Consider the following 20,000-nt stretch of genomic DNA (forward strand, 5'->3'; position numbering starts at 1 on the left):
CACTTCCTTAGAATTTTAATTTCTAATATGTGAAGCTCTTTGAGCGGCACTTGAAGTACGAAAGGTGCCATACTAATAATACAAATAATAACATTTAATATTAATATTAATTACTATTTATTTATATGACTTATTATTACTTATTATTTATTTATATTACTTATTAATTATTATTATAATTTATGTATATTACTTATTATTAATTATTATGTATTATTAATATTAATTATTATTATTATTACTATTACTTATTATTATTATTTATTATTAATATTACTTATTATTAAATACTATTATTATTATGTATTATTATTACTTATATAAAATGTCCATTTCATTTCAAATATATATATATATATATATATATATATATATATTTATAATTTATTTATATTAATGCAGTCACTTCCGTAGACTTTTAATTTATAATATGTGAAGCTCTTTGAGCTGCACTTGAAGTATGAAAGGTGCCATACTAATAATACAAATAATAACATTTATTATTAATATTAATTACTATTACTTATTATTATTATTAATAATATTACTTATTATTATTATTTATTATTAATAATACTTATTATTCAATATTATTATTATTTATTTATATTACTTATTAGTAATTATTATGATTATTATTTATTATTAATGTTACTTATTATTATGTATTAGAAATATTACTTATTATTACTTATTATTAATAATATTACTTATTATTAAATATTATTATTATTATTATTATTATTATTATTATTAATATTACTTATATAAATGTCCATTTACATATATATATATATAAATATATATATATATATATATATATATATATATATATATATGTATAATTTATTTAACTTTTAATTTCTAATATGTGAAGCACTTTGAGCTGCACTTGAAGTATGAAAGGTGCCATACTAATAATACAAATAATAACATTTATTATTAATATTAATTACTATTACTTATGATTATTATTATTATTAATAATATTACTTATTATTATTATTATTTATTCTTAATAATACTTATTATTCATATTATTATTTATATTACTTATTAGTAATTATTATGATTATTATTTATTATTAATGTTACTTATTATTATGTATTAGAAATATTACTTATTATTACTTATTATTAATAATATTACTTATTATTACTTATTATTAATAATATTACTTATTATTAATTATTATTATTATTATGTATTATTAATATTACTAATAAAATGTCCATTTCATTAAAAAAAAAATATATATATATATAGTATAATTTATTTAACTTTTAATTTCTAATATGTGAATCACTTTGAGCTACACTTGAAGTATGAAAGGTGCCATACTAATAATACAAATAATAACATTTATTATTAATTTTAGTAAGCAGAGAATGCTGCAAATGACCAAACACAATCGAGTCTAGAGAGCTTTTACAAGTGAGTTTAACGCTGGTTTCTCCTTTTAAATTATAATCAGATGATCAAACACTTTTCCAGTACGTGTTAAAGTCATTCAGTAATCCGAAATGTATCCTATTGTCACATTTAGCGTTTATAAACGTTCAGTCTCACCTGAGCTGCCTTTACTTGTTTTTAGTCTTCTTTACAATAGCAAGAGCCTGATATCCCAAGAGAGAAAACCCTCACACACCCTGTCTAGACCATCTTCAGTCTATTTTCAGTCAGTGCTGTTCTGAGGACAGAATCATCCTCAGACCGTAACACAACCACCTCAAACCACCAGCCAAAAAAACTCTGAGATTTGTGACTCTTCCACTGAAAGCTGCTGGACCACGAATAGTTAAAGAGCCCTTTTGACTTTAATTCATGAGCTCATATCATAAATCACTGCTGTAACACTGTAAAGAATCCCCAAATAAGGGTGTTGAGACCATCACAGAGTCTCACCTGCTGATTTGGGGGTAAATTTGTCCCGGTTTGCGGCACAGACGGCCAGTAATCGATACCCAAGTTCCATGTCATAGCCCTGCTGCCCCGCCACACGACTCACCACCTGAGAGAGCATGAACACAGATGCACACATGAACACACGTGATACATTCATGCAGTCATATCATACTGGTCATATATCGTCATGCTGCAGGGGAATGGTGGTTTCTGGGGGTTCAACTCTGAGGCCTGTTTCACTTTGAGACACAGACAAAGAGGAAGCCGTCTCATATTTCTGTCTTAATTATAGTGAAACACAGATGACACGGAGATATATGCGTGTAAAAGCTCTAATTATACATGTGATTCCACACGCTCTTTAAATACAGCTTTTATTTTTAAGTTCAGATCACAGATTTTAGTTTCACTCTTTTTCAGACACAACATTCAGATTCAACTGATCAACATTATTAAGAGAGTTACCACATGTAAAATCACAATAGAAAAGCATAGAATGGAATAAAATAGAATACAAGAGCGAAGAACAAAACAGAATAGAGAACAGAGTAGAATAGATCAGAATAGAATAGATCAGAATAGAATAGATTAAAGTAGTAGAATAGAATAGATCAGAATAGAATAAATTAAAGTAGTAGAATAGAATAGATCAGAATAGAATAGATTAAAGTAGTAGAATAGAATAGATCAGAATAGAATAGATTAAAGTAGTAGAATAGAATAGATCAGAATAGAATAGAATAGATCAGAATAGAATAGATTAAAGTAGTAGAATAGAATGATAAAAGTAGTAGAATAGAATAGATCAGAATAGAATAGATTAAAGTAGTAGAATAGAATAGATCAGAATAGAATAAATTAAAGTAGTAGAATAGAATAGATCAGAATAGAATAGATTAAAGTAGTAGAATAGAATAGATCAGAATAGAATAGATTAAAGTAGTAGAATAGAATAGATCAGAATAGAATAGATTAAAGTAGTAGAATAGAATAGATCAGAATAGAATAGAATAGAATAGAATAGTAGAATAGAATAGATTAGAATAGAATAGATCAGAATAGAATAGATAAAAGTAGTAGAATAGAATAGATCAGAATAGAATAGATTAAAAGTAGTAGAATAGAATAGATCAGAATAGAATAGATTAAAGTAGTAGAATAGAATAGATCAGAATAGAATAGATTAAAGTAGTAGAATAGAATAGATCAGAATAGAATAGATAGTAATAGAATAGATCAGAATAGAATAGATTAAAGTAGTAGAATAGAATAGATAGAATAGAATAGATAGTAGAATAGAATAGATCAGAATAGAATAGATTAAAGTAGTAGAATAGAATAGATCAGAATAGAATAGATTAAAGTAGTAGAATAGAATAGATCAGAATAGAATAGATTAAAGTAGTAGAATAGAATAGATCAGAATAGAATAGATTAAAGTAGTAGAATAGAATAGATCAGAATAGAATAGATTAAAGTAGTAGAATAGAATGATAAAAGTAGTAGAATAGAATAGATCAGAATAGAATAGATTAAAGTAGTAGAATAGAATAGATCAGAATAGAATAGATTAAAGTAGTAGAATAGAATAGATCAGAATAGAATAGATTAAAGTAGTAGAATAGAATAGATCAGAATAGAATAGATTAAAGTAGTAGAATAGAATAGATCAGAATAGAATAGATAAAAGTAGTAGAATAGAATAGATCAGAATAGAATAGATTAAAGTAGTAGAATAGAATAGATCAGAATAGAATAGATCAGAATAGAATAGATAAAAGTAGTAGAATAGAATAGATCAGAATAGAATAGATTAAAGTAGTAGAATAGAATAGATCAGAATAGAATAGATTAAAGTAGTAGAATAGAATAGATCAGAATAGAATAGATTAAAGTAGTAGAATAGAATAGATCAGAATAGAATAGATTAAAATAGTAGAATAGAATAGATCAGAATAGAATAGATAAAAGTAGTAGAATAGAATAGATCAGAATAGAATAGATTAAAGTAGTAGAATAGAATAGATCAGAATAGAATAGATTAAAGTATTAGAATAGAATAGATCAGAATAGAGTAGATTAAAGTAGTAGAATAGAATAGATCAGAATAGAATAGATTAAAGTAGTAGAATAGATCAGAATAGAATAGATCAGTTTAATAGAATAGATCAGTTTAATAGAATAGATCAGAATAGAATAGATTAAAGTAGTAGAATAGAATAGATCAGAATAGAATACATCAGTTTAATAGAATAAATCAGAATAGAATAGATTAAAGTAGTAGAACAGATCAGAATAGAATAGATTAAAGTAGTAGAATAGAATAGATCAGAATAGAATAGATAAAAGTAGTAGAATAGAATAGATCAGAATAGAATAGATTAAAGTAGTAGAACAGATCAGAATAGAATAGATTAAAGTAGTAGAATAGATCAGAATAGAATAGATTAAAGTAGTAGAATAGAATAGATCAGAATAGAATAGATTAAAATAGTAGAATAGAATAGATCAGAATAGAATAGATAAAAGTAGTAGAATAGAATAGATCAGAATAGAATAGATTAAAGTAGTAGAATAGAATAGATCAGAATAGAATAGATTAAAGTATTAGAATAGAATAGATCAGAATAGAGTAGATTAAAGTAGTAGAATAGAATAGATCAGAATAGAATAGATTAAAGTAGTAGAATAGATCAGAATAGAATAGATCAGAATAGAATAGATAAAAGTAGTAGAATAGAATAGATCAGAATAAAACAGATTAAAGTAGTAGAATAGAATAGATCAGAATAGAATAGATTAAAGTATTAGAATAGAATAGATCAGAATAGAGTAGATTAAAGTAGTAGAATAGAATAGATCAGAATAGAATAGATTAAAGTAGTAGAATAGAATAGATCAGAATAGAATAGATTAAAGTAGTAGAATAGAATAGATCAGAATAGAATAGATTAAAGTAGTAGAATAGATCAGAATAGAATAGATCAGACTAGAATAGATTAAAGTAGTAGAATAGAATAGATCAGAATAGAATAGATTAAAGTAGTAGAATAGATCAGAATAGAATAGATCAGACTAGAATAGATTAAAGTAGTAGAATAGAATAGATCAGAATAGAATAGAATAGATTAAAGTAGTAGAATAGATCAGAATAGAATAGAATAAAGTAGTAGAATAGAATAGATCAGAATAGAATAGATTAAAGTAGTAGAATAGATCAGAATAGAATAGAATAGATCAGAATAGAATAGATCAGAGTTTAATAGAATAGATCAGAATAGAATAGATTAAAGTAGTAGAATAGAATAGATCAGAATAGAACAGATTAAAGTAGTAGAATAGAATAGATCAGAATAGAATAGATCAGAGATTAATAGAATAGATCAGAATAGAATAGATTAAAGTAGTAGAATAGATCAGAATAGAATGGAATAGATCAGAATAGAATAGATCAGAGTTTAATAGAATAGATCAAAATAGAATAGATTAAAGTAGTAGAATAGATCAGAATAGAATAGATTAAAGTAGTAGAATAGAATAGATCAGAATAGAATAGAATAGATCAGAATAGAATAGATCAGAGTTTAATAGAATAGATCAGAATAGAATAGATCAGAATAGAATAGATTAAAGTAGTAGAATAGAATAGATCAGAATAGAATAGATAAAAGTAGTAGAATAGAATAGATCAGAATAGAATAGATTAAAGTAGTAGAATAGAATAGATCAGAATAGAATAAATTAAAGTAGTAGAATAGAATAGATCAGAATAGAATAGATTAAAGTAGTAGAATAGAATAGATCAGAATAGAATAGATTAAAGTAGTAGAATAGAATAGATCAGAATAGAATAGATTAAAGTAGTAGAATAGAATAGATCAGAATAGAATAGATTAAAGTAGTAGAATAGAATAGATCAGAATAGAATAGATTAAAGTAGTAGAATAGAATAGATCAGAATAGAATATATCAGAATAGAATAGATCAGAGTTTAATAGAATAGATCAGAATAGAATAGATCAGAATAGAATAGATCAGCGTTTAAAAGAATAGATCAGGATAGAATAGATTAAAGTAGTAGAATAGAATAGATCAGAATAGAATAGATCAGAGTTTAATAGAATAGATCAGAATAGAATAGATTAAAGTAGTAGAATAGAATAGATCAGAATAGAATAGATCAGAGTTTAATAGAATAGATCAGAATAGAATAGATTAAAGTAGTAGAATAGAATAGATCAGAATAGAATAGATCAGAATAGAATAGATAAAAGTAGTAGAATAGAATAGATCAGAATAGAATAGATTAAAGTAGTAGAATAGATCAGAGTTTAATAGAATAGATCAGAATAGATTAAAGTAGTAGAATAGAATAGATCAGAATAGTATAGATCAGAATAGAATAGATAAAAGTAGTAGAATAGAATAGATCAGAATAGAATAGATTAAAGTAGTAGAATAGAATAGATCAGAATAGAATAGATTAAAGTAGTAGAATAGAATAGATCAGAATAGAATAGATTAAAGTAGTAGAATAGAATAGATCAGAATAGAATAGATAAAAGTAGTAGAATAGAATAGATCAGAATAGAATAGATTAAAGTAGTAGAACAGATCAGAATAGAATAGATTAAAGTAGTAGAATAGATCAGAATAGAATAGATTAAAGTAGTAGAATAGAATAGATCAGAATAGAATAGATTAAAATAGTAGAATAGAATAGATCAGAATAGAATAGATAAAAGTAGTAGAATAGAATAGATCAGAATAAAATAGATTAAAGTAGTAGAATAGAATAGATCAGAATAGAATAGATTAAAGTAGTAGAACAGATCAGAATAGAATAGATTAAAGTAGTAGAATAGATCAGAATAGAATATATTAAAGTAGAAGAATAGAATAGATCAGAATAGAATAGATTAAAATAGTAGAATAGAATAGATCAGAATAGAATAGATAAAAGTAGTAGAATAGAATAGATCAGAATAAAATAGATTAAAGTAGTAGAATAGAATAGATCAGAATAGAATAGATTAAAGTATTAGAATAGAATAGATCAGAATAGAGTAGATTAAAGTAGTAGAATAGAATAGATCAGAATAGAATAGATTAAAGTAGTAGAATAGATCAGAATAGAATAGATCAGTTTAATAGAATAGATCAGAATAGAATAGATTAAAGTAGTAGAATAGAATAGATCAGAATAGAATAGATTAAAGTAGTAGAATAGAATAGATCAGAATAGAATAGATTAAAGTAGTAGAATAGATCAGAATAGAATAGATCAGACTAGAATAGATTAAAGTAGTAGAATAGAATAGATCAGAATAGAATAGATTAAAGTAGTAGAATAGATCAGAATAGAATAGATCAGACTAGAATAGATTAAAGTAGTAGAATAGATCAGAATAGAATAGAATAAAGTAGTAGAATAGAATAGATCAGAATAGAATAGATTAAAGTAGTAGAATAGATCAGAATAGAATAGAATAGATCAAAATAGAACAGATCAGAGTTTAATAGAATAGATCAGAATAGAATAGATTAAAGTAGTAGAATAGAATAGATCAGAATAGAACAGATTAAAGTAGTAGAATAGAATAGATCAGAATAGAATAGATCAGAGATTAATAGAATAGATAAGAATAGAATAGATTAAAGTAGTAGAATAGATCAGAATAGAATGGAATAGATCAGAATAGAATAGATCAGAGTTTAATAGAATAGATCAAAATAGAATAGATTAAAGTAGTAGAATAGATCAGAATAGAATAGATTAAAGTAGTAGAATAGAATAGATCAGAATAGAATAGAATAGATCAGAATAGAATAGATCAGAGTTTAATAGAATAGATCAGAATAGAATAGATCAGAATAGAATAGATTAAAGTAGTAGAATAGAATAGATCAGAATAGAATAGATAAAAGTAGTAGAATAGAATAGATCAGAATAGAATAGATTAAAGTAGTAGAATAGAATAGATCAGAATAGAATAAATTAAAGTAGTAGAATAGAATAGATCAGAATAGAATAGATTAAAGTAGTAGAATAGAATAGATCAGAATAGAATAGATTAAAGTAGTAGAATAGAATAGATCAGAATAGAATAGATTAAAGTAGTAGAATAGAATAGATCAGAATAGAATAGATTAAAGTAGTAGAATAGAATAGATCAGAATAGAATAGATTAAAGTAGTAGAATAGATCAGAGTTTAATAGAATAGATCAGAATAGATTAAAGTAGTAGAATAGAATAGATCAGAATAGAATAGATCAGAATAGAATAGATCAGAGTTTAATAGAATAGATCAGAATAGAATAGATCAGAATAGAATAGATCAGAGTTTAATAGAATAGATCAGAATAGAATAGATTCAAGTAGTAGAATAGAATAGATCAGAATAGAATAGATCAGAGTTTAATAGAATAGATCAGAATAGAATAGATTAAAGTAGTAGAATAGAATAGATCAGAATAGAATAGATCAGAGTTTAATAGAATAGATCAGAATAGAATAGATTAAAGTAGTAGAATAGAATAGATCAGAATAGAATAGATCAGAATAGAATAGATAAAAGTAGTAGAATAGAATAGATCAGAATAGAATAGATTAAAGTAGTAGAATAGATCAGAGTTTAATAGAATAGATCAGAATAGATTAAAGTAGTAGAATAGAATAGATCAGAATAGAATAGATAAAAGTAGTAGAATAGAATAGATCAGAATAGAATAGATTAAAGTAGTAGAATAGAATAGATCAGAATAGAATAGATTAAAGTAGTAGAATAGAATAGATCAGAATAGAATAGATTAAAGTAGTAGAATAGAATAGATCAGAATAGAATAGATTAAAGTAGTAGAATAGAATAGATCAAAATAGATTAAAGTAGTAGAATAGAATAGATCAGAATAGAATAGATTAAAGTAGTAGAATAGAATAGATCAGAATAGAATAGATTAAAGTAGTAGAATAGAATAGATCAGAATAGATCAGAATAGAATAGATAAAAGTAGTAGAATAGAATAGATCAGAATAGAATAGATCAAAATAGATTATAGTAGAATAGAATAGATCAGAATAGAATAGATTAAAGTAGTAGAATAGAATATATCAGAATAGAATAGATTAAAGTAGTAGAATAGAATAGATCAGAATAGAATAGATCAGAATAGAATAGATCAGAGTTTAATAGAATAGATCAGAATAGAATAGATCAGAGTTTAATAGAATAGATCAGAGTTTAATAGAACAGATCAGAATAGAATAGATCAGAATAGAATAGATTAAAGTAGTAGAATAGAATAGATTAAAGTAGTAGAATAGAATAGATCAGAATAGAATAGATAAAAGTAGTAGAATAGAATAGATCAGAATAGAATAGATTAAAGTAGTAGAATAGATCAGAGTTTAATAGAATAGATCAGAATAGATTAAAGTAGTAGAATAGAATAGATCAGACTAGAATAGATCAGAATAGAATAGATAAAAGTAGTAGAATAGAATAGATCAGAATAGAATAGATTAAAGTAGTAGAATAGATCAGAGTTTAATAGAATAGATCAGAAGAGATTAAAGTAGTAGAATAGAATAGATCAGAATAGAATAGATCAGAATAGAATAGATAAAAGTAGTAGAATAGAATAGATCAGAATAGAATAGATTAAAGTAGTAGAATAGATCAGAGTTTAATAGAATAGATCAGAATAGATTAAAGTAGTAGAATAGAATAGATCAGAATAGAATAGATTAAAGTAGTAGAATAGAATAGATCAGAATAGAATAGATTAAAGTAGTAGAATAGAATAGATCAGAATAGATTAAAGTAGTAGAATAGAATAGATCAGAATAGAATAGATTAAAGTAGTAGAATAGAATAGATCAGAATAGAATAGATTAAAGTAGTAGAATAGAATAGATCAGAATAGAATAGATCAGAGTTTAATAGAATAGATCAGAATAGAATAGATCAGAATAGAATAGATCAGAGTTTAATAGAATAGATCAGAATAGAATAGATTAAAGTAGTAGAATAGAATAGATCAGAATAGAATAGATCAGAATAGAATAGATCAGAGTTTAATAGAATAGATCAGAACAGAACAGATCAGAATAGAATAGATCAGAATAGAATAGATTAAAGTAGTAGAATAGAATAGATCAGAATAGAATAGATCAGAATAGAATAGATTAAAGTAGTAGAATAGAATAGATCAGAATAGAATAGATTAAAGTAGTAGAATAGAATAGATCAGAATAGAATAGATTAAAGTAGTAGAATAGATCAGAGTTTAATAGAATAGATCAGAATAGATTAAAGTAGTAGAATAGAATAGATCAGAATAGAATAGATCAGAATAGAATAGATAAAAGTAGTAGAATAGAATAGATCAGAATAGAATAGATTAAAGTAGTAGAATAGATCAGAGTTTAATAGAATAGATCAGAATAGAATAGATAAAAGTAGTAGAATAGAACAGAGTTTAATAGAATAGATCAGAATAGAATAGATCAGAATAGAATAGAACAGATCAGAATAGAATAGATTAAAGTAGTAGAATAGATCAGAGTTTAATAGAATAGATCAGAATAGATTAAAGTAGTAGAATAGAATAGATCAGAATAGAATAGATCAGAATAGAATAGATCAGAATAGAATAGAACAGATCAGAATAGAATAGATTAAAGTAGTAGAATAGATCAGAGTTTAATAGAATAGATCAGAATAGAATAGATCAGAATAGAATAGATTAAAGTAGTAGAATAGATCAGAGTTTAATAGAATAGATCAGAATAGATTAAAGTAGTAGAATAGAATAGATCAGAATAGAATAGAATAGATCAGAATAGAATAGATTAAAGTAGTAGAATAGATCAGAGTTTAATAGAATAGATCAGAATAGAATAGATCAGAATAGAATAGATTAAAGTAGTAGAATAGATCAGAGTTTAATAGAATAGATCAGAATAGATTAAAGTAGTAGAATAGAATAGATCAGAATAGAATAGATCAGAATAGAATAGATTAAAGTAGTAGAATAGAATAGATCAGAATAGAATAGATTAAAGTAGTAGAATAGAATACATCAGAATAGATTAAAGTAGTAGAATAGAATAGATCAGAATAGAATAGACTAAAGTAGTAGAATAGAATAGATCAGAATAGAATAGAATAGATCAGAATAGAATAGATCAGAGTTTAATAGAATAGATCAGAATAGAATAGATCAGAATAGATTAAAGTAGTAGAATAGAATAGAGTAATAAGTTTATGTTGTTCTGATTACTGTCTGCAGATGAATAGTGTTTGTTGATTTGTGAACTGAACGTTTCATTTGATTGGTCAGTTTGGTCTCACCGTTAGGCATCCCATCAGACTTTGCTCAAAGGACCGCTGGAACGCTCGAGGATCACCGCACCAGTCCAACAGCTCTAACGCCGCAGTCTGGAAGTTTGACGGATTTTGCAGATGCTAAAAAATTATTTACAAAACAAAACACACAAATATGAGAAAATACTTCATATCTGATCATATGGGTAACACTTTACCTGATAAAATATATTCATTTAATAAACTGCATCTTAGTTTAATAGACTGAAGGGATTTGAACAACATGAAGATGAGAAAATAATGACAACATTTTATTTTTGAGAAACTCCCATATTCAACTGCAGCCCACCAGGGGGCGACACAACACAGAGTACAAAAGACACTTACTACTCCATTTACACACACACACACACACACACACACACACACACACACACACACACACACGTTCTCACCTGTTTGATGCAGTGCAGTCGGTCATTAGTTTGCTGGATGTGTCTGTCTATTGGCGGGAAAGAATTCATCCTGCAGGACCCTCACTGACCCAACCAGCCATCAAACTCTGAGACTCTACAACACAAAATATATGAGAGTCTTAATGTGAGGAATATTCCGGCAGAGATTCCACAATCACATTAAAGCAGCACATGTTACATAATGTCTCTCAAACCGTGTGTGATATAAATATCTTCATGAACAGAACATATATGCTGCCACTGGAGAGACTCTGAACACTAGTTGGTATTTCACAATCAGGCAGAATTGCAATTGGCCTTTGAAACATGAAAAGGGAAGTCAGACATTGTATGCAGTCAAATTATGACATTTAAAAAAATTGTGTTTTGTTTATAGCACATTTAACCCCTTCAACGCTCATTTTTAAAAGCTCACCATTCACACACACTGTGAACTCATTTTTCAACTGTCCAAATAATAAACATAAGACTCCAGTTATTCATAAATAATAAACAAGAGTATGTGTTTATAATCGTATGATCAACAGAATAATAATTTTGTTGTTGTCCTACCTTTGTAAGCATGTCATTCTGGTTCTGTTCGCTCTATCTCACTTTGAAAAGTCTCATTTTATTCCACTAGATGGCAGTAAGCACTAGAAAAAATCATGTTTTCTCTATCACATTCAATCACAATACACAGATGTGAACTGTAGGGGGCACTATAACACATTTTATCCCTCACAGATGTGCTCGTCCATAGACATTCAGTCTAATGTTCCGTTCAAGCAACACCCTCATTATTGCATTGAATATCTCGGCCTCTGAGTGGACTACAAGCTCAATCTAGGGGTCATTAGAAAGCTGAGATCCTCCCCTTTGCGATCCCAATAGTCAAAAACATATTTTTTGATGATTTGATGTGCATGCTTTTCCTTCTGGATGGCATGTTTTGTTCTGGACATCTTAGATATAACATTAGACTATTTAGCCAAGCGAGCTCAGAGACTAGTAAGAAATGGCTCATTCTTTAGAGAACTTCCTAAAGTAAAAGCAGATATAATGTTTTTAGCTATTAGGGCAACATAATAATCTATACAGTCACGTTCCTGAGCATCAGAGCTTTCATTTGATATATGACTTGCCTATTTAGGTGCTATGTGAAAGACATTTATTTTCATATAAATATTTACACCCCATTACCTCTAGGGGGCGCTAGTTTGCGACGCAAATGTTTTGAGGCCTTGTTATGTTATTTAAAGTAACAAAAATGCAGAAGTGATGATATCTATGAAAAGTTCAGATTCTAAGCTTTCAAATGAGACCTCATATGCCTGACATACATATACGGAGACTTTAACGTTTTAAGCGTAAACTTGTTTTGCGATATAGCACCGGCGGATACATATAGTCCTAATTATGAAGTTGTGGTCATTGGTTACTGAAATAAACACAATAAACATGAACATACTTTGTAATCTTTATGTGCATAATGGAGCATATGTATATCTACTTTATTTCAGAATAGAATTTCATATTGACCTTTATATACACTAAATTATTTTTATTTAAATTTATTTAGTAATTCAATTGTTGACATTGGTTCCACACAATGAAAATGAGTGTCTTTGATATTAAATTAAAATACAGGCTCTACTTAAATACTTTGTGTAATGACCTAATCTAAATGCATTGAGCTAGCCTAAACCTTGCAGCTAGCTAGATAGCAACAAACACATTAGCATAATACTTACAGTATATCTTTTAGTACTGTATGACAAGTTTGGTGCTGCTTAAGTGCCAAGTAGTATTTTCAACAAAGCTACTTTCCCCTTTTCAGAGTAGAAATCCTCACTGCAATGGTTCACGCTCAGTTTAAAATAAGAATTATTACATTTTTACACACATTTTTCGTGACTAAAGAGATGTGTTTGTGCACCATGGTACCGGCACAGTCGTTTTTGTGAGCGTGAGCTGAAATATTCATTCACTGCTGTGTTTTAAAAGCTGAATTTTTTGTGTTTTCATAACAGAACGTGGCTCAGATTCAAATCAACCGCAGGAAATGAGCTCTTTCCTGTCAGAGGAAGACACACACACACACACACACACACACACACACACAGTGAGAGGGAGAGAGTTTTACAGGCCAGTCCAGCACGCTCAGACCGGATCTGTTTTAGGGAGGTACAGAGACTGAGTGAACTGTGAACTGATACAAGACGTGTATCACAATCCGTCCAGTGCCGCCCGACTCATTGTCATCTCTACCGGACCTCCTAAACACTCCTAATCTGCAACTGTTCAGTCATTTGAAAGCTTACAATCTGAACTTCTCAAAGATATCCATCACTTCTGCAATTCTGTTACTTAAAATAACAAAAGAAGGCCTCAAAACATTCACTTTGAAAATTATCGCCCTCTAGAGGTAATTGGGGGGTCCTTCGCATAGCACATATATGGACAAGTCATATATCAAATGAAAGCTCTCATTCTCAGAAATGTGACTGTACAGTTAATTATGTTGCCCTAATACCAAAGTTCGCAAGCTTTTCAAAAGAATCATAAAGTGAAATATGATTTTTGTAAGTCACGTCACAAATGTCTCTTTTATGCTCCGATAACTCCTGCTGTAAGCCCCCAAATAGCTAAAAACTTTATATCTGCTTTTACCTTAGGCAGTTGCCTAAAACAATTCACGTTTATGTGTCTGTGAGCTCACTTAGTTGAATAATCCAATGTTATATCTTAGATTTTCAGAACAAAATATGCCATCCAGCACGAAATACATGCAAAACAAATCATCAGAAACTATTCATGATGAAATTATGTACAATTGCTAAGATCTCAGCTTTCTAATGACACCTAGATTGAGCTTGCAGTCCACTCAGAGGCCGAGATATTCAATGAAATAATGAGGGTGTTGCTTGAACTGAACATTAGACTGAATGTCTATGGACGAGCACATCTGTGAGGGGTAAAATGTGTTAGAGCGCCCCCTACAGTTCACATCTGTGAGGGGTATAATGTGTTAGAGCGCCCCCTACAGTTCACATCTGTGAGGGGTAAATGTGTTAGAGCGCCCCCTACAGTTCACATCTGTGAGGGGTATAATGTGTTAGAGCCCCCTACAGTTCACATCTGTGAGGGGTATAATGTGTTAGAGCACCCCTACAGTTCACATCTGTGAGGGGTATAATGTGTTAGAGCGCCCCTACAGTTCACATCTGTGAGGGGTATAATGTGTTAGAGCGCCCCTACAGTTCACATCTGTGAGGGGTATAATGTGTTAGAGCGCCCCTACAGTTCACATCTGTGTGGGGTATAATGTGTTAGAGCGCCCCTACAGTTCACATCTGTGAGGGGTATAATGTGTTAGAGCGCCCCTACAGTTCACATCTGTGAGGGCTAAAATGTGTTAGAGCGCCCCTACAGTTCACATCTGTGAGGGGTATAATGTGTTAGAGCGCCCCTACAGTTCACATCTGTGAGGGGTATAATGTGTTAGAGCCCCCTACAGTTCACATCTGTGAGGGCTAAAATGTGTTAGAGCGCCCCTACAGTCCACATCTGTGAGGGGTATAATGTGTTAGAGCCCCCTACAGTTCACATCTGTGAGGGCTAAAATGTGTTAGAGCGCCCCCTACAGTTCACATCTGTGAGGGGTATAATGTGTTAGAGCGCCCCCTACAGTTCACATCTGTGAGGGGTATAATGTGTTAGAGCGCCCCCTACAGTTCACATCTGTGAGGGATAAAATGTGTTATAGTGCCCCCTACAGTTCACATCTGTGAGGGGTATAATGTGTTATAGTGCCCCCTACAGTTCACATCTGTACATTGTGATTGAATGTGATAGAGAAAACATAATTTTTTCTAGTGCTTGCTGCCACCTAGTGGAATAAAATGAGACTTTTCAAAGTGAGGTAGAGCGAACAGAACCAGAATTACATGCTTATAAATTTAAGACCACAACAAAAAATGATTATAAACCATTTTTATTTTATTAGGGGGGGTTTCTGAAAAATGAGACCATTCTTTTGCAATTAGTCCACAGTATGTGTACATGGTGAGCTTTTAAATTTGAGTGTGAAAAATTGCAGGAGGCAGTCCAAAAATGCACCAGAGTTTAAGGGGTTAAGTTAACAATTTAATAGCATGCACAGGCACTAAGAGAGAGACAGAGAGACAGATCTTCCAGTGTTGCTTTCACAATAGTCACTCTTTACACACTAAACAATAGCGCACTGTTCTGACTGCTTATAATAGTGCACACACAGTCCATTATACAACCTAATATACATCCCCAGCTGTGGGAACATAACACACACTCACACACACGCAGATTCATGAGTCATATGTCAACATATGCAAACAAACACACAGTCATGTGTTACTCATATGCACACAGCAGCAGCATGTGGCGCTCATTTTTTGGTCTGTCGACGTAGGGGGTGGGGGGGGGGGGGTTGTATGTCTGTTGAGGATGGGGGGGTGGGTTGGGGGGGGGGTATGTGTCCTCTGTCTGTGTCTGTCTTCCATTCCAGCATATTTCATCAGGGTTAGCGCTAATGCTAATTTGAGATATCATTCATACACATTATGGTGTCAGCTGACCTACAAATGTTTACCTGCATATATGTTGTGTCCACAGATCTGCACAGGAAAATCAACAGCTATGAATCCATCAATCGCTTATCTAACCTGAAAGAAAACAACAACCCATTATAATCTCTCTGTTTGCAATCACACAAGCCCCGAATGACAGGTCAGGTGTGTATGTGTGTCATATATGTAAACAATCTCAACGGCCCTAAAACTAGTATTCATTTTCTATATGCAAAATAGGCCTGGCTGATACAGTATATCAGTTATTGTGATTAAATGCCCAAAAAAATCAACCATTAAAACTCCACGATAACGGCATAACGGCGCCAATCAATTACGCAACACTACCATGAAAACAGACGTCACCATGGCGATACACGTCAGCACCCTAACAACACAAAACACTATCATAAAACACAACAGTGATTTCATAATCTACTGGACAGCACGGCGGGATGTAAGCCATAAACAAACAGACGAAAGAAGCTTAGCACAAGAAACAGACCCAAAACAAACAGCCCATCCGTCAGACGTATATCACAGCTATATTCAGACTGAGGCACAATATTAAGGAGCTATCGCACTGGTTACAGACAGACAGGAAAACACCAGTCTCTCTGTCTGTCTCTCTCTCTGGAGAGTTGTGCGCGGTAGCATTTAAGGACAGTCTGTCATGTTAGAGACGCGGGTGGAAAACTCCAGAGGGGCCATTTACTGTGGCGTCTGACCCCCTGTTCACCCCCACTACAGAGAAAGAGAGAGAGATCACTGTTGATTTATTTAGATCAGTGCTTCTCAAATGGTGGGACGTAACCCAAAAATGGGTTGCAGATCGTCTCCGGTTACACACGTAACCTCAGTTCCCTGAGATGAAGGGAACGAGACATTGCCGTGAGGACTATGGGGAGTCCTTCTTAGACGACCTTGTTCAAAACCATATACAATCACGCCAATCCTCTGATTGGCATTGGTGTCTGAGCCCCGCCACGTCAGGTGCGCAGTTAGCCTATTTAGTTCACTCGACATTCCCGTACGCACTATGGGGAATGATATCCTATCACGCCGCACTACGTGACATTACACTCACGTAGGGCGATCGCATCAACGATCCAGTTGAAGAGCTTTTGTTTGGAGATGGACATTCTTTTGTGCATCCTCCATAACAAATAAAGAGCTGATCCGACAGCTTAAACTGATAGGTGCGCTCAACATATGTACTGTATGCCATGCTCTCACCGGGCATAACATATGCAGAGATTGCCCTTCATCTGAATTAAATGGTGGGGGAAAGAAGGCTTGCAATTGATCCGCCTGAGCCCTGAAGGTCACTGATAAAACCTAAGGCCAACAGATTCCAATGGCCTGAACGGGGAGATTGTGAGTGCCTTCAACACCAAATTTAAGTCCCATGTCGGCACCATAGCAGGGCGAGTGGGGTTCAAATGCCTCGCTACCCTATGCAACTTAATGACTAGATTATATTCGCCTATCGACAAGCCAGCATCCAGGGTGTGGTATGCTGAGATAGTCGCTACATAAACCTTGAGCGTTGATGGCATCCAGCTGCTCTTGTAGGAATTTCAAAATGTCAGCTATGGTGCAATTCACCGCGCCTTTACCACATGAAGAGCTCCAGTTTGCAAACACGTGCCATTTAAGTGCATAAAAGCATCTCGTGGACAGTGCTCCAACTGAGCCAATTCTGGCTCGTCCACTGTGCTCCGTTCAGAGGCCACACATGTAGGCTCCACAGCTCTGGCTGTGCTTAAGAGAGAAGGTCAGTCCAGTATTTCTATCATTTCCAGAAACCAGGACGGATTGGGCCATTTCGGCACACTTAACAGAACCGTTTCCATTTGCTGATGGCAGAATGCAAGAGGCGCACCGGGGGAAACACATACTTGTGTATGGCCATTTGTGAGCCAGGGCATTCACGCCCAGCGAGGCTTGGGACACGGGAGTACCAAAGTGGACAGTGGGGATATAGTTCGACTTTGCACTGTCTGAGGATGAAGTCTCCATTCCCCTGATAATGCTCCCTGGCATGACAACAGATCCGCTACAATTTTCAGACGGCCCGCAATGAGAGGAAATTACGCCCGCTCCAATGGAGGCATTGTGTCATGCTCATTAGTTGTGGCGATCGGAGTGCGCCCTGTCCAGGTGCCGATAGTCGGGCGTCCATCGCACCACCAGGTTGCTCATCACTTTGCTGATGGCCTAAGTAGTAGATTTTGTGGCTTGCAGGGCAAAATCTGTAGCGGTGCAGAGCTCTTCGAACAGGTCTGGTTCAGAGCATTTTTCATCCATTTGTTTAAGGAGCTTAGATTGAAAAACCAGGAGCATCGACATGCTGTGGAGTTCTGAATAAGCTCTTATAGCCAGTGCGGACGTCAGTCGACACAGCTTGGAGGGGTGGGTGGATGGGGTGGGATTTCCATCCCATGGCAGTGCAGAGGTGACCGCCTGTTCCACCTGGGGAAGCTATGGAGTAGTCTTTTTCATCTGCGTGGTCCACTTTAGTGAGGACGGCAGCACCTCCGACCTGAATACACGAAGAGTAAGGCGCACACCAGGTCTTTGTGACCTCCACATGGACCTCAGGGAAGAATGGTATGCTCCTCCGGACAGTGGTCTGTTGACGATGGCTGGTTCATCCAGGCGAGACTTCTCTGGCTCTTCTGGAGGGGACCACTCAAGACCGAGCTCTTGTTCCACCCTCGCGAGGATGCGAATAAGCTCCTTGTCCGTGGCGTGTGCCCTTTCTTCACCCTTGCTGGGGGAAGAGGTGGCAACATCCTCCGTGAATCACTCACCTGAAGCTGCTAGTGACACAGCATGATCCCCATTGTCAGAGCCGCCAAACATAATGAGGCCGTGCGCTCCAATAGAGGCCCGGAGGTATATTGCACAGGTGAGGACGTTAGATCGGAGGTTCGGGAGGCTTGCAAGGCTTGCGGCGGCACGAGACTCTAATTCTTCCAGCTTAACCTCACTGCCTGGCCGTACCTCCTCATGCTGTCCCTCGGGACTTAACACAGAAGAGGTGGGTGGGAGGCTGGATCTTCCCTCAGAACAAGATCGATCCTAGAAAGCAACATCCGGAGATTCAATCCCTCGCAGTGAGGGTAGACGGTCTCCATGAAAGCTGCTTATGCGTGGAAGCAGCATTTTCGATAAATCAAGTGTTTATAAACTCATAATCAGATGTTGTAGTCATTATTTTTGTGAAAGTAAATAAAACGCAGTTGTTATAGCACCTCTTAGTATTTATTTCACCAGGAAATTGTGGCGAAACGTAGAAGTTCGCAAAAATGTAGTTATAGAAACGTTCAATCGTGCTTCATTAGAGTTTCCCAGTGGAATGTCCACCGGGGGGCGCCAAAAGCGAGTGAAATTGTGTCGTAATCAGGTTTTAACAAGTAAAAATGACCTCCCTAACCTAAAAGGAACCACCAGGAAACTGTGGCGAAATGTAGAAGTTCACAAAAATTTATTTATAGAAACGTTCATTCTATGAAACTAGGTTGTTTAAAGAACAACTGTCTTTCCATTTATACGCTAAACTATTTTGGTACTGCACTGAGTCGCCACTTGTTGTCCAATGTAAAATCTGGGTTTCACCATGCAACCAATGGCATAATTTTAGGGCGGGACTACCAGTTTTTCTGACCAATAGCAGAAGAGGGGAGTGTAAATTAC

At 32.6% G+C, this 20,000-nt stretch overlaps 1 protein-coding gene across 4 annotated transcripts in view; it reads right to left on the reverse strand.

Annotated features, from left to right (window-relative positions):
- The window catches only part of LOC127626461 (zinc finger MIZ domain-containing protein 1-like), a 54,762-nt gene that overhangs the window by 24,882 nt on the left and 9,880 nt on the right, over positions 1-20,000 (reverse strand). For 2 of the 4 annotated variants that reach the window (XM_052102241.1, XM_052102242.1), the window contains exons 2-5: positions 16,322-16,394; positions 11,692-11,806; positions 11,264-11,377; positions 1,907-2,012 (exon numbers count right to left, since the gene is read on the reverse strand). In XM_052102241.1, coding sequence (XP_051958201.1) covers positions 1,907-2,012; positions 11,264-11,377; positions 11,692-11,760 — 289 coding nt within the window. In that variant the 5' untranslated portion in view covers positions 11,761-11,806; positions 16,322-16,394. The remainder of the gene's footprint in view (positions 1-1,906; positions 2,013-11,263; positions 11,378-11,691; positions 11,807-16,321; positions 16,395-20,000) is intronic. The other 2 variants (XM_052102244.1, XM_052102243.1) reach the window with 1 other exon arrangement.

The sequence above is a fragment of the Xyrauchen texanus genome, chromosome 33 (genome assembly GCF_025860055.1).
Source record: "Xyrauchen texanus isolate HMW12.3.18 chromosome 33, RBS_HiC_50CHRs, whole genome shotgun sequence".
NCBI lineage: Eukaryota > Metazoa > Chordata > Actinopteri > Cypriniformes > Catostomidae > Xyrauchen > Xyrauchen texanus.